This window comes from Danio rerio, chromosome 12, assembly GCF_049306965.1.
Source record: "Danio rerio strain Tuebingen ecotype United States chromosome 12, GRCz12tu, whole genome shotgun sequence".
In the NCBI taxonomy this organism is placed as follows: Eukaryota; Metazoa; Chordata; class Actinopteri; order Cypriniformes; family Danionidae; genus Danio; species Danio rerio.
Window position 1 is genome coordinate 30294682 of NC_133187.1, and position 27739 is coordinate 30322420.

At 34.0% G+C, this 27739-nt stretch overlaps 1 protein-coding gene across 2 annotated transcripts in view; it reads right to left on the reverse strand.

The window, feature by feature from the left end:
• Window positions 1-27739, reverse strand: part of myo1d (myosin 1D) — a 123402-nt gene that overhangs the window by 42860 nt on the left and 52803 nt on the right. For both annotated transcript variants that reach the window (NM_001423964.1, XM_073917676.1), the window contains 6 exon segments: window positions 1838-2061; window positions 17235-17442; window positions 19328-19494; window positions 20775-20907; window positions 20990-21064; window positions 21928-21998. In NM_001423964.1, coding sequence (NP_001410893.1) covers window positions 1838-2061; window positions 17235-17442; window positions 19328-19494; window positions 20775-20907; window positions 20990-21064; window positions 21928-21998 — 878 coding nt within the window.

Consider the following 27739-nt stretch of genomic DNA (forward strand, 5'->3'; position numbering starts at 1 on the left):
AAAAAACTATTTTATACAGCATTTGATGCAATACAATATAAATGTTGCTTTGAAAATTCTTGATCATTGATCATTACATTGATCATTATACTGTTATTGAACACGGTGGTTCAATAGTTAGCACTGTTGCCTCACAGCAAGAAGGTCGCTGGTTTGAGCTCCAGTTGGGTCAGTTGGCATTTCTGTGTGGAGTTTGCATGTTCTCCCTGTGTTTGTGTGGGTTTCCTCTGGGTGCTCCAGTCACCCCCACATTCCAAGGACATGCGGCACAGGTGAAATGAATAAGGTAAATTGGCCATAGTGAATGTGTGGAAATGGAAGATTGTATGGGTGTTCCTCAGTACTGGGTTGGCTGGAAGGGCAACTGCTGTGTAAAACATATGCTGGATAAGTTGGCGGTTCATTTAACTGTGGTAACCCCTGATAAATACAGGGACTAAGCCAAAGGAAAATGAATAAATGAATAGAAAATGAATTAAAGTTGGTCTCAAAATATGTAGAAATTAAAGTGAAACATCCTAGAGTAAATTAATTTGACTTACACTTTTTTCATTTAAACTGTGTACAGATAATTAATTATTTTTGACTGAACACGGAAGATATGAGATTCAAATTCAAACATTGTTTTCTGTATAATTTCTGTGCGTGTAAAAAAAAACATTGTTGAATAAAATAAGTAAAAAAATGAATAATTGATAAATAGTACTACCTAAATAAATGTAATACAGTGTGATTCAAAAAGAATACCACAACTTTGAAAATCTGTTTTTATTAAAAGAAACATGATGGAACCATGGGTAATTAATCAATGTGAAGAGTACTTAAAGTTTTTTAAAACTTCAGAGCTTCCTTAAATCAATGATAGACAGAGCTTAGCTTTCCTTTTCTTCTTTGCAGAGTTCTCGATTTTCAAAGTTGTGGTATTCTCCTTTTAAATCACCCTGTACATAAACATTTTTGCAGGTTCAGGAGGAGGATGATAATAATTGCATAACATCCAAGTAAACAATAATTTAAAAATGATCATACTAAATAAAGTTTTAAATTAAAACATTATCATGTGGCTTTTTTTTCATAAAGTGAAAAATATTAAAAAATATAAAAAGTTTTCATTTATCGTAATTGAAAATCAGGGCTATACCACCAAATGTCTATGATTTTTTATAAAGTTAAAGCATTGTATTGTCTAAACTATATTAATATAAATGACTGAATACATGCCAATTTTGTTATTTAATGCCACAAACTGTGATCTACTAATGTGATTTCTTCCAAATGAAAAATAAAGATGTTGAACATTATTATTTTTTATAGCCCAAATTGGCATATTTCTCTACATTAATCCAAAAAACAACAAAATACAGAGAAAAGGTTGATAATTAGTAAATAGCAATAATTTCAGCTCATCTCAGTGAGATTTCTCACTCGAGTTGCTAACAATATAACATTATTTTTATTCTATGTCATTAAAATCTAAACAATGTTTTTTAACAAGTTGTTTTTCTCTATTGTTTTCTCGAGGTCAGAGACGTGTTAAGGCTATTGTGAACAGATCTCCAACAAGACTTTGATCCAAAGATCAATATGTGCTCCGGGCACAACAGCCCAGTGAAACACAAGACAGCCTTTCTGTTCTGTGCTTAAACACCAATGAAACACAAAAGCCTACAGCAAAAAAAAAAAAAAAAATTTCCTTGTCTAACAATGATAAAGCCTTGAAAGTGATGCATTGAGTCAGAGACATTTCACTTTATTACTTTTACACCGGGCACATCTGGACTCATATATGACTGTTCCATGAGTCACATAGAGTCTGCCCACCATCATAGATGCCCACCTGTTATAGATGCTCCTCAGTGCCTCCTCAAACTTGCGCAAGACTTTAGGGGGTGTGGGCCACTTCACATGTTTTCCGTGGTCCTTCATGTCGCGGACGTTTTTGAAGCGTCGGATAACCTCACGGATGTACGACTTCACCTTGTATCGTCTGTATGCCCGGATAATGATGAGCGCTGCACGCATGCGGCGGTAACGCATTCTGGCCAGAGTACCACGCCAAACCTAAAACACACAGTGAGAGGAGAAAGAGCGAGATTAAAATTGCTGAGTAATTAAAATTTTACAATATGCAGATAATTATAATAGTGTTAGTTGAGACACATGGAACACTGTAAAAAAAAATGTTCCACACAATTCCTTCACATTGTCCCACCACAAACCGAATAAGTAAACTTAATTGTTTTTACAAACTTAAGTGAACTGAACATAAAACATTTACATTGTCCCCAAAAAAAACTCAAGAATTGTAAAGTTTTAGATGAAAGACAATCAAAATCTACATTTCAGCAACTTTTGCTTTAGTTACTATTCCTTTTTTTACACAAATGTAAATGCTATTTTACTGAAAAATTATTTGAACCTGTGTTTCTCAACCACGTTCATCACATTTTCCATGTCTCCTTAACCAAACACACCAGATTCAGATCATCAGCTCATTAGCAGAGACCAAAAGACCTGGGTTGTTTCTGAATATGCGTTCTTTAGTGTTCTCATGCTCACATGTAACGTCATCATCAACTGCCAAAGTTCAGTTCCAAAATTCAAGACCGCAAGAACGTAGGACATCCAGGAAAGTTCCAGGATGTCCTCTTGGTTTCGAAGATGCACCAATGCAGACTTGAACACAAAACTAGCTTAAGAAGTCCCAGAAGTCATAGTGGCTGAATGAAGGAGGTGGGAAGCATGGCATTTTATATGGATTTATTATTAACGTTTAGAGATATAACTTATTTATCTCAGGAGTTTCCCCAAATGAGACGGTGAAAGCAAACATTACCATAAAAATCCTTTTAAAGGTATAAACACATTAAGGGTGTTTATTTGCTGAAATTTGTATCGAAATCTGTTTGATTTGTATTGTGCAAAGTATATTTGTAAGGTCTTAATGCAAAGTATATATTGTGAAAAGTGGGAAAAACAATAAATCATTGAATGAATGCTGTTATGTTTAAATAATTTTTCATTAAAATGCATGCAGGTCACGTCAGGAAGAAATCTCATTTCTCAGAGGACGCATTCTCTGTTATCACGGCCTCCCAAGTTTGTTCTTCCGAGGTGACCTGGCAAGACCGCTCTTCACAAGAACGCAAGTCCATTCTCTGTGTTCTTGGAATTGAGAAATAGCCCTGTAATGGGTGTGATAGACAAAGGACTCATCCAAAACATGTTAGTGGTCCTCCAAAAACGTAGTTGAGAAACACTGGTCTAAACTATATATCTAACAAGAAAAAAAAAAAAAAAAAAAWATATATATATATATATATATATATATATATATATATATATATATATATATATATATATATATATATATATATATATATATAGTTACATTTATAAATGTAAAAAATATATTTCAATAATATTTGTTTTACTAACTATTTTTTTTTATTTGCAGTGAATCTAAACTTGAAAATCTTCTGTAAACAATTGTATTACTTTTAACAATACTGCAGATACTCTAAAAACATTTTTTGACTAAATTGAAATGTTAATATACAGTAATGTGCAATATATACACCCAAAACATTACTTTTGCTGCTTGTTCCAACGATTAATTTAAATGAGTTGAAACAACACAATTCGTAAGGGTTTTTTTGGGACAACTTAGTTCTTTTGTGTTCAATCAATTTGTAAAAAGAATATACATGTAATACATTCATCGATTTGTTTTGGCACAACATGAAGGAATTGTGTGAAGCCCTGCATTTTTACAGTGTAGAGACATTTGCTTAAAATGTACTAAATAAAATGTTTTGACAATAGAAACTCAACATTGAAATAATGTCTTTCAAATATTTATGCTATTACAAAGTAAAATAACGATATTATGAAAAAATAAATATTTAACATTTTAGATAAAAGGCAAAAACCAGCATATTTTTGTAATGTCTTTATTACTTACTAAATGATTCATTTTAATTTGCATATTTTACACACAATTTGAATTTCTGGCTTTATTAATACTATTTTAACAGTTCAATGCAATGAATAATAATTCAATTAACATTAAGACAAAATATCAATGTATCAATTAATTTTTGTAACTAAAGATTTCTAAAACATGTTCTGTACATAATTGCATCATTACCTTTACTGTATTTGTACTTTTCTGACAACATTTGACAGTAAAATTAACCTTAATATACAAACATGGCATTTATGATGTTTCAGACAAAAAGATTTGCAAAATGTATCGAAAACAGATCAAATCTTTTTAAAAACAGCTGTAAGTGAATACAGATATGTATTTTTAGCAACCAGCAATATAATATTATTTCAGTTCCTCCTCAACTCTAAACATAGAACTGTTTATCTTGTTTATGTGTAAATGAGAATCCCCCTGGTAGATACACTAAACCATGGAGCCATATATAACACATCTGCTCATGTATGGCATTTACTGTACAGTAGCTGGACTCTCTAATAATACATATACTCTGATCTGTGGCACCCAAAGTACATTTGTGAGGGTGTAAGCCTTGCCTTAGACGTTAATAATAGATGATAATGGACCTCTGGGGAGCTGTTTGAGTGGCTCAGGACTCAGTAAAAATCCCCACCATATGCTGAATCCACTTTACATTGACTCAGATAGAAAGAAGTGAAAGGAGCCTTATGTCTGGCAAATATGCCATAAAAACAAGTGGTTCAACTTTATGTGTTTTCCAAAGACGTCAACTCCAATGTCATTTTCCTTTTTGGTGAAACTTGTCTAGTCTAGACTAGCCTAGTGTAAAATATATATCACTCTAATATTTCTAGAAATTCTTTACTATGTTTCAATTTAATTCATCTTTATTTCTATAGTGCTTTTACAATGTAGATTGTGCCAAAGCAGCTGAACATAGAAGTTCTAGTATAAATTGAAACTGTGTCAGTCGGTTTTCAGAGTTCCTTTAAAAATGAAATTTAATCACAATGTCCAGCTCGAATGTCAGAAGACGATGCAGACTCCTACTGTATGTTCATTAGTGCATCAACTGCTGAATGTTTATAATGTTTTGTTTTTGTTACACACATCATAACTAGGGCCAAACAGAATCTGCTGACATTTTTTGCTATTTCTGCTGAGAATTTAGTAAAAAGTTTGCGGATTTATGCTGAACGATTTAGGGAGTATCACAACTAAAACTTAATATATGACATAAAAAATAATACCTTTTAAACTTTAATGTTTACAATGGAAATCCAATTAGAGGCACTTTTTTGGTAAACAAAGCAAGTCTCTTATATAATATATCTACTAAAAGACTAAAAATATTACTTTAGAAACTGTAATGTAAATAAATAATGTAAACATTTTTATGTTGGTCAATAATATTACTGAAATTAATATAAATATAAATTATTAAAAACTGAATAAATATAATTTTAAACAAATTTACACAAGCAAATAAATATGACTCAGTGGTCTAAAAATCTGTGGAAATCTGGGTATGGGGCCTAGTTATAACTTACCATCTGCTATTGTGAGTAAGAATGCAAAGAATCACTCAGCTGACGATTTGATACGATACACAACACTGATCCTACAATAGGATATTTTTATGTATTTTTATTTTTATTTATTTTTTATTTTTTAACAAAATTAGTTTGAGACAATTTAGAAATGACCAAGTTCCCTTTAATTATTTCTCAAATGCTGCAAAGTCTTTGTAAAATAAGAGTTCATTTGGTAAATTAAAAAACTGCAAGAAAAAAAAAAACTGTAAATTAAAAAACTGGCAAAACTAAAATGTGATTTTAAAAAAATCTAAATTTCAAATCAAAAGTAAAAAAATGCATGCTACAAATAAAATAATCAATTATTTTTTTCAATTCATGTTTATTTCTAGTGCTTTTACGGTGTAGTTTGTGCCAAAGCACATAGAAGTTCTAATAAACTGTCAGTCCAGTTTTTAGAGTTGAAGTTCAGTTCAGTTCAGTTTAAATTTCACTGCTGAAAATCCAAACAGTGAAGAGCAAATCCATCGGTAGCTCTTTATGTCCCAAATTATTGTTTTTAATTGAAACAAACTAAATCTTTGTCTTGGTTTTGATTTTTTTTTTTAGTTTTTTATTTTAAATTTTTAAATTTTTTTAAATTTTTTTTAAGAAACATCAGCATGTCCCCATTTTCTGGCATTTGTAAAGAAACGCCAACATTTCCTCATTTTCTGTCAAAAGCTGAGATCTCTACACATTTAAAATGTCCACTGCTAATAAAAAATAAAATAAAACTCTCCCCAAAAATACGTGTTGGGACGCACCTTCCCATTAAATAAAATAAGAGCATTGTTTTATTTATATTTCCTATACAAATTTGTAAAATGCTCATTAGAAAGGGACAAAGAGAGAGCATAAAAGAAACAGAGCGTGAGAGAAAGAAAGAAAGAAAGAAAGAAAGAGAAAAGAGAGAAAGAAAGAAAGAAAGAAAGAAAGAAAGAAAGAAAGAAAGAAAGAAAGAAAGAAAGAAAGAAAGAAAGAAAGAAAGAAAGAAATTTGCTAAATGTTCACAATGCTTTCTATTGTTGTCAACTTTGCACTTTTTAGCATTTCGATTTAAAACTACAACTGAACTGATCAAAACTGGCCGAGTTAATAGTGTGGAGTGATCTCCATCTTTATGCAACTACATCTTCTCAGAAAGTTTCTAAAAGAGAGTTTATTCGTATTAAATCAATGACAGTAAACAAAGAACATGACAAGTCGTAAGATCTTCTGCCTATGTGACAATGTGCACCAGACATTTTGCTTCTGTGGTCCGGCAATGATTTGAATGACAATGGAGCTTATGGTGAAAATATCAGTGTTGTTGTTGTCTGCCACTATTGAAGACATTAACGAGATTGCAGCATTCCTGCTGTTCAAAACATAGATCACAATTCATTTAACATCCCCATGGACTTGACTCAATCCAAGCCGATTTTTTCACATGCTTACAGAATTTTTTTTTTTACCAAAACAAAGTTACAGAGTTGTCCTTTTTTACATTTTTTGGATTGGCATACACTGAGAATCCAATTTTATAGAAATGGGAATGCTGCATGGCTCAATCATGCATTATACTGTATTCAGTGTTGAAAGTGTGAAATACAATAAAAAAAATAAAATAAATAAATAAATCGCTGCAGTGTGGGCGAGTATCTCTACATGATGTGTAGTCCAGGGTTGTGTGCTAAAACTGACCTCAAGGAAGATGTTGCGTTTGAGTTGCTGTGCTACCGTGACTGAACCTATTACACAACGATACTGTATGACTAATGCAGAGGAGTGAAGAAACAGCAAGAGTCCACAGTCCTACTCAGCAAAATCTGCTCTCAGAGCTCCTGCATCACCAAACCGATGTGACGGTCATGATGTACACTCACCTCATTTCTAACAAAATAACTGTCAATCAATCTGCAAGGCAAACAGTGCAATTCAGAAAATAGCTTATTGATATTATTGATTATGATGCATTATAGATCACATAATCTCAATTAGGTTTACTAATTAAAAAGCTGGAGGGTGAATTTCAAATCTTTTACAATGCTGACTCCAAATTTGGTTTATTTATTTAATATTTTTAATCATTTAAACACTCCGAATTGTGTCTTAACTGCACTTTTCTTAGGTCGACTGAAATTAGCTGATAATTGATTCTTTAGTTGGATGTAATGAGCTCATGATGATTTGCAATTTTAATGTCGAAAGCTATTTACATATTACATAATAACAAAATTACTCGTTACATAAGCTATTGTTTCAATCAGACTAAACAGATGTAGAAAGATGTTGCTGTTCAATGGGGCGAAAATGATTCAACTTTTTAATCTGGACATCAACAAACATTAAATCCATGTGAATTTAAAAGCAAATGTTCAAAATGTTATGCAAAGCTTAAGAGACTACTTGGAAATATCTCTAAATGTACTGGTTTATTTTTAAATTTGTGTGTTATTCTTCAAATTACTTGATGACTAGGCATGGTTTGATATTTTCAGGGTATACCGTGGTTTGGAAAAGTCAAGGTTTTAAAAAAACACCAACATTTTCTGCTAAACCATTCCTATCGTATATGTAAGATTTATATATATATATATATATATATATATATATATATATATATATATATATATATATATATATATATATATATACTGTATTCAGTATATATATATATATATATATATATATATATATATATATATATATATATATAATTTTTTTTTTATTGGAGTTTTATAGGACAAGAGTATCTCCAGCAGAAAATATATCCAAAGGCTGTCTTAAAATTTAAAGAAATCTGTGTTTTTGAAACTAATGAAGACAGCAGAAGTCAATGATTGGCTTAAATGATTTAGCCTTACATGTTTACTGTTCCAAAGTATTATAAATGTTTCTTAAAATTTTAGTTTTTTACCCAGACATTTAAAAAGAATATATTTTAAAGTTGTAATCACAACACTGCTGTCATGATCACCAGCGATTGTAGCTATATATCGCTGGAATACACTTACAATCACTTACGGACTACAAATCCACCATTTTTGGACTACAACTTCATACATGCACTCCGCTCACTCACACAAGTTCCTCATTCTAACTGATTACACACGCACCACTGGAGGATTGTCATGGATTAAGCAGCATATATACTTACTTCAGTCGCTGAGTCTTGTTTACTTTATGTGACATTTCAACGTGTTTCCTTTGTCTTGTTTTCTCTGTGTTTTGATCCTCGCCTAGTTTGCCTTTTTGTCCCTGTCTGCCGCCTGCCATCCAACCTCTAGCCTGTTACTCCGACCACGTTTCTGGTTTGTCTTAATACATCTGTTTGCACCCGTGTTGACCAATAAACCTGCATTTGGATCCAAACTCAGTTGTCTGTGTCACACCCCAGGTAACAACTTCGAAACTATGACATTTTTATCCAAGGTTATCATACCGTCAGAATCTTAATCCATGCCTTCTGATTACATTATTTCTATTTTTAAAATAAAAAGATCAATACAGTCAATACAATAAGTCAAAAAGTTCTAAAAAGCTGTCATGTTTCCATTCATTTGAATATTTAAAAGCATCAAATAATATTTATATTAATTAATAATATATTAATATAATATATTAATATAATCCCAATATTTATATTCAGCTTAGTCCATTATTTATAAGGGGTTGCCACAGCGGAAGAAACCACCAACTATCCTAGCATATGTTTTTTTTTTTTTTTTTTGCAGCGGATGCCCTACCAGCTACAGTCCAGTACTAGGAAACCCCTATACACTTCAAGAAAGCAATATTTGGTTGAATAACATTTTAAAATTGCAACAAATAAAAAGAAATCTAAAAAAAAGCTTAATATAATATTATAATAATAATATATTAACAATTATATGAATTAATATAATAATAATATACAAATATTATCAATTTTAAAATGGTTAACATGTTTATGTCATAATGGGGTATATGCACAAGAACTTTTTATTTTTACCGGTAAACTTCTTTTTATTATAAAATTATATTATATTTTAATTAGCTAGTAGTGCTAGTTAATAGTTTGTTAATACTGTGAATTGTGACCTAGCCTAAAGTGTTACCTTAAAATGTTTATTTATTAATCCTGAAAAACAAAACAAAAATACTGACTGAGAAAATCATTTTTGCCCAAGAAAAGTCAGAGCTGTTAAAGCTGTGTTTATGGTCATCTGGAGGGTTAAGGACAACTGCTCATTCACACTTGCCATGCTGATGACATTGGAAATGCTTAAACAGAGGGGAGGACAGACGGACTGTGTTTGTTTTTCAAGAGGATGTGGTAGTAGACGACACCCGAGGGAATGTGGGTAAATCAGGCCAATAACAGGACCTCAACTCACCCCACCCCCTCCATTCAGCTTGTCTGATCAGCGTTTAACAAACCCAGCACAATACCGCAGATTTACACACTCATCAAAGCCAAAGCAGAGAAAACCCAGACAAAGAAGACTCATGAATTAAATAATTAAAGCACGAATTTTTCAATCAAGGCCCATTGTTTAGCACATTTACCCTTTTTAATTTTCTTTTCAAATTTGGATTCAAGCTAAAAGAGTGTGACAGGATAATATCTACATATTTTAATGACTGCAACTGTGTGCTTTTTTAGGAGATTTATAAAACTGAATAATAAAAAAGAGGCTAAGGGAAAACAGGACAAAGAAATTCGAGCAGAATCCATTCAGATGTGCCATCAGGTGTCAAAAGACAATTACAGATGGCTGACAGAATGCAAGGTGACTTATCATTAATCAGAGAGGCAGGCAGGCAAATCCCACAATCCCTCAACACACACAATTTCACACACTGGCAGGACAGAACCACGGTCAGGGTATGTGACAGTGTTAAACGCACGCACAAAAGATCCCAACCGCAGACAACCCCATGAGACGGTGGGGGAGGAAGATACGGAGGAGACATTTTCATAAATCAATACCATGTGCTTGGCAAACCATCGACTTGAAGATGGAAGCCTCCATCTTCTCCATGTCCTCTGGCAGAATGTTGGACTAGTGTGTGTGTGTGTGTGTGTGTGTGTCTGGGGTAGATAGGTTGCCGCCACTTTCTCAGCCAAATAACAGCGAGGCTCCTTTTGCAGCTGTCACTGATTGCCCATTTGACTGCTCTGATATTAATCTAAATTTGTATTTGCAAAACTAAACTGCAGATATATTTGCTGCAAGGGTTGTTGCGGTTTTAAGAGGTTTCTATGGAATTCTGGGTTATTTGCTAGGTGGCCATAAAAGTTTGGTTGTTCAAATCTTAAGTGTGTGAAATTGCTTTAATATCTGTATGTTTTCATAGTATTTTGATTCTAGGAAATCACTACTTTGCACTGTATAATAAGGTAATATTATACTCTATATATTTCCATACATATTATACACCACATTCAATACATTCTATGTTGTGGGAAGTTTATTCTTTTATTCTTGAGTATGGTGAATGTTTTAACTTATAACACAGATTTATTTTATAAGCCAATTAAACTTACAATAACTCTGATTTTGTGATTCGTTCGGATGTGGATGGTTATGTTTGACATTAAAAAAAAAAAGACAGGACATTATTTTAGTGTGTGTGAGTGTGTGTGTGTGTGATAGATGGAGTGAAATATCTGAATAACAGACTGCCTCTAAAGGTGGAAACAGTACTAGATCAAAAAGTTTTAGGTCTTATTGACAATTGTATTAGGCAACACCCCCAAAAAGAAAATTCTGTTATTGTTTACTCAGCCTTTACTTGATCCAAACCGCAGTTTACTTCTTCTGTTGAACATAAATGAAGATATTTTAAAAATATATTGGTAACCAGCCGTAGATTTATATAGCCAATCTAGGCTCATTCTGATTACGTACCCCAATATGCATTTCTGGAGACAGCAAAATACGTCCAACACTCTTAGAAATAAAGGTACACAAGCTGTCACTGGGGTGGTACCTTTTTAAAAGGTACACATTGGTACTTAAAGGGTCCATATTGGTACCTCAAAAGTATATAATAGTATCTACAAATTTTAAGAGGAACACTTTTGTACTTTTTAGGTACTATTATGTACCCTTGGTATTAATATTACAAATTTGTAGCTTTTCAAAAGGTACCACCACCGTGACAGCTCGTGTACCTTTATTTCTGAGAGTGCAGGAGCTATGTTTTTTTGCACGCTTTTTCAGATCTCAAATTTGTGTGTGCCATTCGCACCTGCTGTTTTCACTCAACTGACTGACCAACTGACCGATGCCCTCACCCTGTTTCTTCTCTAAACATAACCAATGGTGTTTTAAAAACACAGATTTACCTGCCCACCCCCTTCCCTAAACCCAACCTCAGTGTTTTCCAAAGCAATCTAGAAAAAGAAAAGCCCCCTGTCTTTGACCATGTTTTCAGATTTTAACATTTATTTACATTTATTTATTTTTTAACAGTTATTTAATTGTTTATTTTATTTTTTAGCTTTTGTTTGTCTAACACAGTTTCTGGAACCATTCTTCACAGATGAACAAACTCCATCAAACTCCAAACTTTCAGATGAACAAATAGGTTTAATTAGTCAGTAGAATAACTTTTAACGAACTGCTGTCTTTTAAATAGGTCGAGTGAACAATTCAATTGAATTGAATTTATTGTAATAATTTCACTTACCAAACAAAAAAAATCCTTTATCTTCACTTGAAAAAATATCTAAAGTTTACACACTGCAATGTTTTAGCAAATGTAAGGAAATAGAATTCTTTTTTTCTTTCTTTTTTTTTTTTCATTAGAGTAATGCTTTATTCTCTATTAGAAATATGTTGTGTGTGCATTGTCAAAAGATATGCCAAGTCATTTGCATTAAAGTCATTCTTTACTCTTTATTTGAAATATTTTGTATGTTCTGCCAAATAATATGTTAACCGATACTCTTCTTGGAGTGAGATGCATGTTGCATACTAATGAAGCATTTGGCAGAAGGAGCTATCTTGGAAAAAAAAAAATGCAGCAGAAATAATAAAAATAGCGTGTGTCTCTTTTGTCCCAAGGAAGCATATGCAGAGCACCTCATGTGTTCTCTTGGATAGCATTGTATAACCAATCCATTGAATTGAATTATCCATTTGTACTTAATATAGTACTAATTCTTTTGACATTGATCTCCATCTCCTGAGTTTGTATTGAACATGCATGGAATTTTAGAGATATATTCCAACATAAATGAACTTCATCTTGATTACCAGACTATTACTGGTGTTTGTGTGATAAAGGCCATGGAACCAAAATATTGTGTAAAATAATTTTGTTATTTTTGCAAGTAAAGTTTTTCATGATTTTCTGGATTTATAAATGGGGTCTTTAGAGCTATCTTGGTGCGAGCACAATTCAGTTTTGTGATATTGACCTGGCCTATCACAGCCTTAGAAATGCAACTTGCAAATGAGGAAAAATGCAAATAATTCATACGGTGTGTGAAAATAATAGTGTAATGTCAGTAAATTCCTTAATAAGTGAAATGGGTTCTATTATGTAGACATATTATATTTGCCCAGATGAATGACCTTCAGCACATCTGTACTGCCTCTTTTCAAGGACTCACTTGTAAAAGCTCCATCATTAGATACAGTACATTTCCATTTCCCCATTTGCCAGTGATGGCATGCCCCAGTAACAGTTTTCTCTTGAGCTGCCAGGACAGGGATATTGCAATCGTACATCACAGAACCAGATGTACGTTTCACAAAAACCTATAGTTTGACATGACAAGTATGAAATGGAAAAAAATCCCCAAGTGACTGTGACCGTGTGAGATGCATTATATTCATATAAAACAGGGTTCACAAGCAAAAGGAAGAAGATCAGGAAATTAAACGCAAGTCAAACGCAAACAATACTAGATCAGGCATAATAAAGAAAAATCTGTATGATTTATAAAGGGACTCTGACATCCCTGTGCATTGAGCATTTGTTTGCCTCAGCAAATGCGATAACATCCACATTGTGTTTGGCAGGTAGTTTTAAATCTGTTCTATCATTTCAGAAATTAGTGATGTGGGATTTAACTCAGTCTATAAAATAAACAGAGAGCATCTCTCACAGCAGAAACCACAACTAACATGTCCGGTGTTGTGAATGCAGGGGCTTGAACGTATTAAATATTAAATAAAGGGAGGGAAGAAATTATCATGAATAATGTAGCAACTCAGTGTTTGTGTTTTGTCAAAGCTGATCCGATTTGCTTCAAATTGCCTGAGTTTAAGCCACATCCTGCTGATGAACCGAGTGACGGTGTAAGTTAGCACATTTGCCCAAAGGAGTTGCAGACCAGAGAATCCTGGGTATTTTCATCACCTATGGGAGAAGCGCTAAAGCGTATCGGCTTAGAAATGGAGGGGGAGGGGGACGGCAATGGCACAGAAAAATGGCAGAAGATCTGTGAAGGAGTGCTGGGGTGAGACAGACAGGAAATCAGTCAGAAAAAGTGGGAGGTGAAGAAAAACTGAGCATTGATTGGGGGGCTCTTTTGGTTTACGAGCTCAAAAAAAAGATGAAAAGATAAGTGCATCCCCATGAGCTATGCACTGAGAGATGAGAGACAAAAAAGCAGGACTCAAACAGAAGACTCGTACAGATGAGCGGTAGCATATTTTAAATTGGGTTCTTTGGGAGATTCTGGCACAAGTGATGGAACCGCTGGCAAAACTGGCAGACTTGGCACAAGCCAGACCAGTCTGCCATATGCTGATAAAAGGATTGTGCGTGAAAGGAAGACGATTCAAACCTAACGACACACAGTGTTTAGGGCCAACCATAAGCTGTTTTTTGTGTAAAAGAACACATTAGCGCCTGTCACTCACTAGAGATCAACACAGGTGATATCAGCTCTTCTGGGACACACAGTTATTGCCTGCAGGTATAGGATGTGATTAATACAGTGACAACATTCCCAAAAATGCTGTTTTTTTTTGTCCCCCTTTGGGAGCTTGATGTCAAGATGACACCTTTATCCAGCTTTGAATCCATACAAAAGATCAAACAATCAATCTCCGATCCAGCCAGGGCAAAGATTTTTCACTTTGATATCTGCGTCTGCTCATGAATGTGGCAGTCCGGTGAGACTACTAGACAGAAATAGGGAGTGTTTGATACTGAATGTAGAAGTGGGGGGAAACTGTGTCAGTTTGCGTTTAAAAACCAAGAAAACATCTTTTGAAAATGCGAATAAAACCTTGCAGTGGAGGCAGTGGGAAAAACACTCACACAGACAAAGACAGGGGCTGACAGGATATATCCTTTGATTTTTAAAAACCGTCAGTCAATGAAGACAGAAAAGTGAGGTTGGGGAATATGCAGCAGCATGCTATGAGCCTGCAATCATTTGTGTGACAGCGGCAGTCAATAAATCTGCCATTCAAAATATTGTTATTCTTCTGAGGAGGAATAACCATAGAAACATCCCTGCAAAACGACACAAAGTACTGTGTGTTTACAGAGACACAGGTAAAATATGCTGCGAGCCGGAGGGATTTACATGCCATATTGTTTTATTATTTCTCTGCTGCAGAATATTAATAGAGTCAGTGAATCACAGGAATGTATGGTGGCGAGGATATGGCACCTTGGTATGTCTTGAGCTGATTAGGTAAGTGTGTGCTGTAATGGAGTCGCATAAAATTCCTAATCAGAATTCATATTTCACAAACCACCTGAATGATAAACGAAATATGATTAATGTCTAATAATCAGATGTGTCCCATTTAGATTTTTAAGAAATAATCACATACTAAAGCACATGGGTGCCCAAACATTATCGTATAAAGTGCCAAAAACCAAATATCATTGAGAGCCATGGGCCGAAGATAAATATACCAAACTCTTTTACAATAAAGTTGCCATAGGTATTTTCCTATGTTATTATAAAACATTACTTTAAACTGATGCAGTATATCATTTAAACTGATAACTTATTGCAATAAATAAATAAAAAATTAACAATTACATTTATATCACAGTAGAGTACAATGCTGAATACACTAGTCAAGCAGAACTTGTCTTTGACTTGATTTGTACTCTATCCGTCAGGAGACAGTATGTACATTTAAACTAAATCTGATTAATTTACACCATTTAATTGAAACATTTAATTTCATTAAGCTTTTAATAATAAAGCAAAAGGTTACATTACATTTAAATTGACAATATCTAAACCATCTCTATCATTCTTCCTCTCTTCCAAGATGGAATAGCGGTCCAAAAAGTTTCCATGGAACAACTTTGGCCCGCAGGTCCTAGTTTGGGCATCTGTGTTATAGCACTCAAAGGTTAGGGGTCGGTACATTCCTAAAATTTGTTTTACAGATAAAGTTCTAAAATAATACATAATATGTATCAAGACATTAAATATTATACTGATTAACACTAAATGTTTGAGCGTCATGTCAGCATATTATCATTTCTTAAGGATTGACATGACAATAAAGACTGAAGTAATAATAACTGTAAGAAAATAACCTTCCCACTTTTACATGTTAGGGTTAGGGTTATTGTGTTATTTTGCAGGGAAGTTATATTTGGGCTCTACACTAAAGGGAACATGTACTTGTTATGATTGATAGTTTTTTTCTTTCTTTAAAATGTGTTCAAAATATGTTTTTATTTGTCTTTAATGGAAACATTTTGTGCTGCCATTTTGGAAAAAGAGATCCTGTATCTCAATGGGACTATCCAGGTAACATAAAGGATAAATAAGTACAAATAAATAAATGGATGAATAAATAAATGGATGAATAAATAAATACATAAATAAATAAATAAATAAATATACACACAAATTCTGATAAAACATAATCGTAAACTGCATTTTTAGAGTAATAATTTGTTTGTGATTTATTAATCAATAATTTTTGTGTATTAGTAAGTGTCAAGTGTAACAGAATTATTTAAAAAATTTCTTCTTTTTGAAAATCTTTCTAAACCTAAGCTAAAGTAGTTCAATGAGGTTAGATGCGTCAAGATCACTAGTGATGCACTCCTGGCAGATCGCTCGTGAACTATATATACCACACTAATGAACTACATTTCCCATGCTGTTTCACACAAACCAGCTGCTGTTCACCACTGATGACTCACACAGCTGAATCCCATTATCGCTGACCATATCGATTACTTATGCACCACACATACACCAGTTCAAAGCTGAGTCTTTGTTTGCTGTCACTGTTTGTTGTATCAGTTGTTTCTAGTTATTTGTTTTACTTGCTGTACTTTTAAACCCAAGCCTTTTCTTTTTGTTTTATATTTTTTGCCGCCTGTACTGACCTTATGCCTGTTTGATGACTACCTGTGTGTTCCTGTTTTGCTCCTGTATTGACCATTGCCTGCCTGTATGACTAATCTTATTAATCTGCACTTGGTCTTGAAGGTTTCAGTAGTTTCACCATGACTAATAGGAGCCGTGCACTTCGTGGGAGGACATTTGATTTCTAAATGCTTGTTTATTAATATATAGTTCCTCAAAAAGTATTTATGAACATATCTGGAGACTTAAGTCAAACCTAAAATATCAGAAAACCAGTGCGTGAGGTAACAAAATCACAAATCCAGTGGCATCTGCCAAGAGGTGATAGTTGCCCAAACAGATAGTATAAAGTTATTATTTTAGTTATTTTAAGTATTTTAAAAAGTTTGTTATATCGCACCTTCTGCAGGAAGAGGACGATCCTCTTCACCATCTCTGCTCTCTGTTCTTCCAGACTGAAGATGGTTCGTGGTGTGCGGATGAAAACTTTGGTCTTGCCGTAAGCCACATCGTGTTCAAACCCACAACCTTGCAGCAGACGCTTTACCGCCTCTTTATCAGATGAAAGGTCGTGATTGGGCCAGGTGAACTCTGATATCATCTTATACCTGAAAGAGAGAAGAAAATGAATCAAAGGCTGTTTTAGGTTGTCAATCAATGTGCAGTTGCAATTTGCCACATCAATACAGGCATTAAATGATGTGGCTCATCAAATAATAATTAAAAGTCTGAAGTACCCATTTTCCAATATTAAGCATTATATATCACACAATGGGTCTAATTTATGAGATGTGAGGATGCAAAATTAAATACTTATTTGTCCAGTCTTGCCTCTGAGTAGTACATTATATTCTAAGCACATCTGCAGCTTTGACAGAGGCACAGAACACCCTGTGAGTGGGGTTAACGCTGCATTCTCAATTAGATATAAATCGGTCTAACTTTCTCTCAGCGACAGACATTTTGTCAACTCAGGTGTTGAATCTCATTAACTCAGAGTTTTGGCGAGTGCATTTTAGAGTGTATATACAGAGGACTCAGAAAGTAAAACTGGAACATCACAGAATTTCTGATTGGTTTTTGTCCTTATGTACAGACAATCACTGTAAAGTCAGCAACAGTACAATGCTCAACAAATTCTCAAGGCTTTATAAAAAGCATATTTCTCAGAACAAATACAGATTGTACGTCACTGTTACATAAAACCATTCAGCACTGATGACACTTGGTGAAGAAGAGATGACAGTTTTCACACCAACAGACGTTACATAAGACCTTCACAATCTGATTGATCAATCTGTGGTTTCAGATGTTGCTATGAACCAAAGATGCAACAGTCTGACACAAGCTGTCACAAGATGCATTCATTCATAAGCTGAGCATGTACATGAATGTCATTTTTAAATGATTAAAGGAATAGTTTGGCCCCAAAAATCTGTATTTATTTAACTTTTATGCCCCCTTCACTCTTTTATGAGTTCTGTTCTTTTAAAAATTATGTTGAATAATACAGCATTCAGAGGGTTAATAATGCAGTATCTCCAGATGCCACTGGTTTCAATAGAATGAAAAAAGGCAACACTTATTCTTCAAATGATTGTTTGTGTTTAACAGAGAAGACAACTCATACAGGTTTAGAACAACATTTCACCAAAATCCAGTGAAAACGAAGATCTTTTAGAGTTTGTTCCGGCAGTTCAAAACAACTCACAATAGCAAAATGTTTAGGGTAGTTTGTTTTGGTCCCAAACACCTTTGAGCTACCATTAGTCTGTGACAATTACACAATCAGTGGGATTATTCTGAAACTCCGCCTTCTTTGACCTGCTTCATATCCACACAGAGTCATACATGAGCAAAACATCCAGAACAACAACAACAAGTTGCCAACATGACTACAGATGTACTCGCAACTGTACAATCACTCGTGAAAAGACTGAGGGTTTCACACACCAGATAAAAACGTTGCACCACATCTGACAAAGTCCTACACATTGTTTTATTCAGTGTCTGTCCACTGCAAATATAAAGCAATGTGACTTGCTTTATACATGCTTACTTCTCAGTTAGAAGACAGTTTGCAGAGAAGGGTCTGGATGCAGAATCTGCAAATGCAGATGGACTCCGAGTTGCCTGCAATTTAATGGGCTCACCTAACCCCACCCCTAACCCTACCCTTCCCAGTGACGTCACTAGCTCCATTGAGTGCATTGTGTGTGAGACATTGGATCGCTGAGAGCTTACGTCATAAAGGCTGCATACAGAAACTATTGATCCTATTCCAGATGTTTATCAAGCTGCACTCCTCTCTCAGCCACCATTATTGTTGTGTTTAGCAGACACATTTAAAACCCGACCCAGTAAACTGCATGGTGTCAGAAGGTTCAAAAACAGTATATTGTTACACAAATTTATCGAACTTCTTTTTGGCCTCAAACGAGGAATAAAAAAAGTGCTTAAGCTTGAAGTATAACGCGGCCTTTAGATGCTCACCTCTGAAGGAACCTTGGGTAGGTCTGACGATTAGCAAAACCAGCACGCCGCACCCGGACATTCTCCAAAAGGCCCAAGTACTCCACTTGGTGCTTACAGCGCTCATGCTCAAAGAGCAGTGGTGACTTCACATCATTTGGCTTAATGCAACGCACATAGTATGGCTCCTATATAAACCAAAAAAAGGCAGTGGTAAATAATTAAGCATCAGAAAATGCTCCCAACTGTGGATCTGGAAGTATTTTCCATGTACAAAAACTGGCTACAAGGTGAATCTATACAAACTTATTAAAAGTATTTTTAATTCTAACAAAAGTACAATTGTAAAAAACTGTGTACTTAATGACTTTACTGAGAGAAGGCACTGCATTGGCTAAATATGGGATAAATATAAGACTGTTGTGTATAAAATGTAGATTTTATATATAAAAGCATTAAGTTTAGCATTTATTGCAAAATATGCAAATTTTTTTATGCATTATGGTATTTTGGCATAATCCGCTGGTTGTGACTTTTTGATTGGTGGAGATTTCTCTGAAGAAGTATCATGGGTAATGTAGCTTTTTACATGGAACCCCACTGCTCAAAAAGAGTATTAAAAAGCTGACATGATGATGGAACTTATAAACTTCATCAGCTAACAGGTGAATATGCTTGTATATCATTATATTCAATGTATTATCTGAAGCCAAGGGTATTAATTTAGTTTTGCCTGTTTGTTTATTTGACTCTCAAAACACCAGCAGCTGTTCTTGCGTTTTGTGAATCAGCAAGGGCTAGTTTTCTTCTTCAAAAATCTTCTTTAATGTTCTACTTACATAAAAGTAACCTAATCTTGGACGAATTTAGAACTTATATAGAAACTACTTTTAGTGGAAACTAATTTAGAAACTGCTGGTTGTGACTTTTTGATTGGTGGAGATTTCTCTGAAGAAGTATCATGGGTAATGTAGCCTTTTAATGCAAAACAAACAAGATCATAGTTAGGCCCACACAGAATCTGCACGCACAGAAATCTGCAGATTTCTTTAGATTTTTAGCCCATCTTTGAATCTATGTATTTACTAGTGTAAATTTGTGTAAAGGTATATTTATTCAAACATTATTGTAAAATAATAATAGTAATATTAAAATGTTAATTTGATTTATTAACAATACAGTTTGAAAAGTAATATTTTCTGTCTTTTAGTAGATATATTATAAGAGACTTGCTTTATTTACCAAATAAGTAGATCTAATTGGATATGCATTGTAAACATTAAATAAAAGTTACAAATTTATTAGTTTTTATTTCATATATTAAGTTTTTAGTTATGATAATCCTAAAACCCTTCAGCAGAAATCTGCAGATTTTTTACAAAATTTTCAGCAGAAATAGCAAAAAATGTCCACAGATACCGTCTGACACTAATCATAGTATACACAAAACTTTTTCAAATAAACTTGCCTTGCTGGCCAGCTTCTCCACCAAAGATATCATGGAGTTTTTGAACAGCGTGGCAGCAGTCAGGGGGCGTTTGGTGACCTCTGTAATGCTCAGCTTGCCCTCCGGCCACATGGCCTTAAGCACAGGGTTTGAGCTGTGAAACATAAAAGTTATGTAGGTATGGCAGGTATGTAAATAAGAATGGAGGCACTGTATTATTGTATGATAATACAGACCTGTTGTAAAGTAACCTCTTGAAGTCCTGAAATAAGGTGTCCTTGTTCTTGTCAATGAAGCCCACAACGGAGTAACTGAAATGAAACAACCACATTGACTATAATAGACAAGCAGGTATATAATTTGAAAATGGCAAACTCTTTAAAGGCTAGTGAATTATTAAACACATATTTTTTTAAAAAATAAGCTGAATTAATGCAAATGAGTGGGTCCAACTAAAGCATATACAATCAATTAACAACATCAGAGCTTGCAACAGGGCAGTCTACAAAGGTTTAGTAGCTATTTCAAAAAATCCATTTCCCTTTGGGGAAAATGAATGGAGTTTCATGATGCTGTTGCTGGTCTGGCTGAAAAGCTCATAGAAATCGAGTACGCTTTGTCAGTGCACAAAGACTGCATTTATATTTCTCAAGGTAATGAAACTACAAATAGCTAACTTACAGCTGGCTTGAACTGAATACATTACTTTACCATCAAAAAGAACACACTTCACCTTTAACACAGATCTAAATATAAGAGTTGTGGCAGTCTCCTTGGAAAAGAGGACTCACAGAAATCTCTAGCTCCTTAATTTAGAATATACTATATTGTGCATATAATTTTAGCTAAATTTTTTCTACAATTTCTCTCTTTACAACGCTTTAGGATATAACTGAGCCTGCAATTGCAAACCGCTCAAGTAAGAACTGCATCTGCATTCGGAATAAACGTGTTTTTGCAACCAGCCTTTACATCATTCGCAGCATGTGCGTCACTCAAATGTTTATTTACCCATCCTTTTCAAACCAGATCTGTGCCCAAGGGAAGGACTAGATTTCTTTCCACTTAGTTAAGCTTCCTGTGGGTTACTAACAGGGCTTATTAATTACAGCATTTAGGACTTAAAGTCTAAAACAGAAAAGAGTGCACTTACGCCTCCTCTAAGTGTACTTACGTGACATCTCCGGCATAATGGCGGATACGGAAATCTCGCTCAAACTCCAGGTTTTTGTCAGTTGGTGAAAGCTGTGGAGAGAGAAATGAGATATTTGGGTGTTTTAAAAAAAGAAGACTCAAAACTCCAAATGATACTTGGAAAGCAATGGATCTTTTTTGTAGTAAACAAGTTTGCAAAAGTGCAGCAGTGTCAGAGAAAGCGCAAGGCAGCTCAAAGGCTAGGAAGGGGCATCTAAGTAGCTCTGAGCACATGAAACATAGATGAGCTGTGCACTTCTTATCCGGGAAAGATGTGCTGAAAGAAGTTCAGCCAGCAAGTCTAAAAGAGATGGTGCAGTTTTAACAACTCAGTTTTAATAAGGAAGCAAATGAGTTTGCTTAAATTAGACTAATCAATTAAATAGTTTGATTCTAAATTCTGATTTCATTAGCTGAAATCAAATGCAGTGAAATGCACACCTGTATCTGTGTTTTATGTTAATCAGGGGTGTTTAAATCGGTTTGGCCCCTGTTGTGCCCTTCTCCTCTAAGAGATTGCTGATGTATATCAAAGCTTGAACATAAAGATGCACTTCAATTCATTTAAAGTTTTTAGAAGAGTCCCTGTAAACCACATATACAAGTGTGTGGGCATTTGTAGTATACAGTGTATTTATTTTGTAACTTTAAACTTATATAAGAAATTGCTAAATGATGTGAGTTTATGTGAACATTGTACATTTACATTAGAGTCTCCTGAGTATGTCGGAGTCTGTGCAAATAGAACCAAAAACATCTGTCAGATTTCTGCAAGGATATCACTGTCTGTACTTTGATTTCATAGCCTAAGCCCACAAAACGCACCAGACATAACATGACTTTTTTAGCATTTTTGATTGTAGTTAGCATGAGTGCTTAGCATAAAACTAAACTAATGAATTAAGATTACGCAGGTGTTTTTTAATCTAATGAATGCTAGGGGAAATATTTGCTTGTTAGGAGAATCAGTTTAAAAAATAATAATAACAATGATAAAACCCATAATCTTGCTCAAACACACATGCAGCTCATGCACCTTCTCCTGTAAGCAAAAAAAACACTGACTCCAGCACTTTCTTCACTGCAAGCCAGTTTTTTAAGCATCCTAATAAAACAAAATGTATGGTTTTTATTAGAAATTAAACATGTTGAGTTTCCTCCTAAAATGTCCTCATTGGATGGTACTGAGATTGATTATGTTGATTGCTATAAATATCTTGGTGGTAAATTGTCATTTGAAACTTACATAAATTAATTGCTCAAAAAAGGTTAAAGCCTGTATTGGTTTACTTCACAAAAACAAATCTTCCTTTACACACTCTTCAAAGCAGCATTTGGTGAAAAATAACAGTTTTGCAAATTTTGTATTATGGGGATTTAATTTACAGATCAGTATAAAAAAGTCTCCTTCACAAACTGGATGTTATTTACCATGCAGCAATTCATTTTGGTACTAGTGCGCCATTTATTACTCATCACTGTAACCAGTATTCCTTATTGAATTGGCCTTCTCTTCAGTCACGTCGGCCAGTTCATTGGTTTCTGTTCATTTACAAAACTCTTATTGGGAAAACTCCACTATATTAACAGTCACTTCTTAACATTCAGGAAGCAAGTCAAAATCTGCGTTCTAGTAGTTTTATTAACCTTTGCATACCCAAAGTTGGCACTTCATTTGTTTGCTAATCTTTTCAGTTTTCTGCTGCTGATGCTTGGAATCATCTGCAGCAGACCTTAAAGCTCAACACTTTTATTCCACGATCATCCTTTAAAAATTCAATCCAGTTAATAGTACAGGATCACTGCGCTTGTTTATAGTTTTTCCTTGGTTTTATATGTTAATATTTGAATCTGTGACATTGTTATTGTATTGTGTCCCTGCTGCTTTGTACTGTATCTGCTTTTTATGTTGCCTCTCGGCCAAGACATAATTGTAAATGAGAACTGGTTCTCGATTGACTTACCTGATTAAATAAAGGTTAATATTATTAAATGGGTCTTGGAGTGTATGATATAGATGAATATGTTGTTTCTGACTGCTAAAATGGGCAGTGTTAACTAATCAACACTATCCCCAGTCTCCAATATTTGTTGGAACAATTATTTTCTTTTTCCCACAGAAACACTGCGGGTAAAAATATGATATTTCTGCTTTTTGCACATGAAACAATTAGCCCCTGAAAAGATATGACAGGCCTATATATATATACACCAATGAATAGCTTGGCCCCCTCTGTAAACTATGGCTCTCGTTGGCCCCTGCCTTTAAGAATTCCTAGATCCATCACTAAGGTCAATATATCTATGCATTTATGAACAGCTTACACTTTATTACTCTTTTACCTCTGAGGACAATTGTAAAAATCAGATTAATTTGACATATTAAAGTAAGTATTTGTTTAAGAATAGCGTGTTTCGTCTTATTACTGCTTCCTCTCTTGTGCCTTTTTCATAATTATTAAGATTTTACAAAAATACTATTTTCACATACAATCTGTTTCACTATCCTATGACACATTTACATGTAAAAATATTTAGTTACAAATTTGTGAGCATAAATACTAAATAATTAATAATCAAACTAATAAAATAATTTGGTATTTATGTGCTTTTTATTTTGATAATGAATTATTAAATAGTGAAATTAGCAGATTAAAAATTACATTGCCCCCACGCTACTGACTGTTAATCAAGTACGCAATCAGAGGGATAAAACTATTGGAGAATAATTCATTAAAATAAATAATACACATAATACCTTTTAAATGTATCTATATAGTCACTAAGTTATTAAATTTAGCACTGCCACAATTGTGCATGAACTTGCTCTAAGACCCTGTTATCAGTAGCACATCTCTGTCCTCCTCCAGGAGTCTCTGTATGCTGAATGAGGGCATCTAGTGCAGTTATATAAGACTCACTGTCATTCATAAAATACAGCAGTGACATCAAAGGCAAGCAGCCTCAGCTCTCATTAAGATACAGAAACGCTGCTGATCCACTGCAGGAACAGGGACGCACGTTTCTGCAGATTAAAGCAAAACGCAACAATGGCAGTCTGTACCCCTTAAGCCACAAGTCTTCACATGCTAGATTAATTAAAGGATTGACTATCAGTAAGTTTTGGAGAGGATTTTCTATGTCATAGTTGTCACTGTTATAGATGGCAGCATCCCTAGCCTGTGTCTGGTGGCACTTTAAGGGTCTCTGGTTTGTGCATGTGGTGAGTCACCCAGCTTATTTTAACTGCAATACAGATATAAAAACGACCCTCAAAGGGAAAGGATGAGAAGCTGCTATCTCTATGAGAGAGGACACACCAGAACACTTCACTCAAAGTGGAAAAGCAATCCGAATCAATTTGAATGGATTGCTTGAAAAAAAAATTCAATCATTTAGTCATTTAAAATTGCAGAGGAGACACTTATTTTATGTTGGTCATCTGAAGAATACACTGCGCAAGAGTATAAAGTCTTTATGGGTATTACCCATAGCTGGTCATACTACTCACTTTAAAAAATGAAGTAAAAATTTGTCATGCCCACAAATATGCATGCATAATTGAATGCACCATGCAATGTTTGAAAAAGAGTGTACAAATGTGCCATTGCCACAAAGTCACCATTCAAATCAGTCTCAACACAAACTGAATAGCATTTAAACAAAGAACACTGGTCAGATAGAATTCATAAAAAGATCAGAATTAATCTTTAATGTAGAGAAGCATGATTTAAAAACTACAACTCAAACTACAAAGTTGCTCCTTATCACTGCTATTTTACTGTATCATACACTGTAAAACTGGTCAACCTTATCAAATTGAATCAGTGTAGTTAACTCAAAATTTACTGCAAGTTAATTCTACTCATATAAAAAGAGTTTTGAACTCAGTGTTAAAGGTAATGAGTTAAACAAACACCTCATTACTTCAACTTAAATGGAGTAAGTTCACAGTACTCATATAAATCAGTTTTTTTTACTCAAATGGTTTGTAGCAATCAGTTTCCTCAAACAGTTTGAGTTGCCTTAACTTATTAGGTTTTACAGTACTCAGCTGGTTTGAGTTCTCTTTATTTAAATGTTTTTATTTAAATGTTTTTACTGTGCTCAAATTGCTCTGTTTACTCAAATGGGGAAAAGTTCATAGTACCCATAAGGATTAGTTTTTGAACTTGAATGTTTATTTTTTTTCAATCAGTTTGCTTAAATGATTTGAGTTACCTTAACTTATTGAGTTTTACAATGTTGAAAATGTTTTTTTGTTGTTGTAAAAATAGCAATCAGGGCACAACATTTATTATTGTAACTTTTTGCATTGATATTTGCTCTCACAAAAAGTACATCTGCTTATATCAAATCACTAAAAACATTAGTTTTATTTTTTTAATGGGATGTTTACATGAAAACTACATACTAAAGACAAAAGACTTTCCTTTGTTTGAGAAGTTTTGGATGCAGACTATGTTGTCAAAAAGATCACTGTTTACAGGTCCACAAATATGGGTAAAAATGCTGGAATTTGCGTGAAGAAACACTACACAAGGGTACACAAACGAAGTCATAGTCTGCTGTTTTATTTGTCGAGTACTGCATATAAAAATGGCGTTCTTTCTTGAGTGGGTGCAAATTAAAAAATATATTTAAAAGTATAAATAACAGTATGTTGCAATAGCGTAATACAGGTGCTGTATGCAATATTTGCCATACTGTCATTATCACATACCATCATACTTATTTTGATGTATTCTGATTTTTGCTTGCATTAGTCGGTAAGTGTGTCACTCAAGCGTGACTACAACCTAAACTAGAGATGCCCAAAGTAGAACCCACATGCCAAAGTTGGCCCATTGTTACCTTTAATTTGGCCCACCATTCCCTGCTGAGAGTAGAGTATGATGGAGAGGGTTGGGGTGAATGCTTTTAACACGGAGTTCATCATTTCAATGAATTTCAATCGATTTGATTAAATGAATCAAAATGATACAAACAATTGAACCTTTTTTTGTTTCTTTTATAGCTAAGTTACAAATTAAAGGTTTCAATTAAATGGAAATGAATCTGATTTAAAAAAAAAATGTAAATACTGTCACTCAACAGATAGAGGCCTATGTATAGAACATCGGCAAGCAATAAAAAAGCAAAAACTAGTGTAACTCTGTTCTAAATTAGATTTAGCTTTTTTACTGTAATATATTAATTATTTTACTGTATTAGTTAATATAAAGCAGTGTTTTCTAGTCATTTTTAACATTTTTAAATAAATTAGGAAATTACACATGACAAATATATTTACCTTCGGCCCACTAGCCTCAATCAAGTTTGGTTTTTGGCCCTTCACAGGAAAAAGTTTGGCCACCCCTGACCTAAATGCACTAGGATTGTGTATCATTTGAAATGTACCAATTCAGGTAAAAAGTAGAAGACTGGGTCTGGGAAATTTTATGCTGCTGTGGCAGTTCTCCATAAAGAGCTGCCTCTTTATTTTCATTTTGTGTTTATGGTTATTTATCCATTAAATTTGCATTAAGCATGTGCCAGTTTCAGTTTACCTCTTCCCTCGAAGAGGTAAAACTTTGCTTTGATGTAAATCTGCACCAAGGACTGGAGTAATGTCAGTTTGAAGAGGTTTCAATCTACAGACTTTTTTTACTTGATGTTTATAAGGTTAAAAAAATGTTTATCTGAAATCAAATCACACCTTACATGCATATAAACTAAAGCCTGGACCCACCTGACTAACCTTTTAACCAGAGTTTCGAACAATGAGCAATGAGTCTAAATCTACCCAGTCC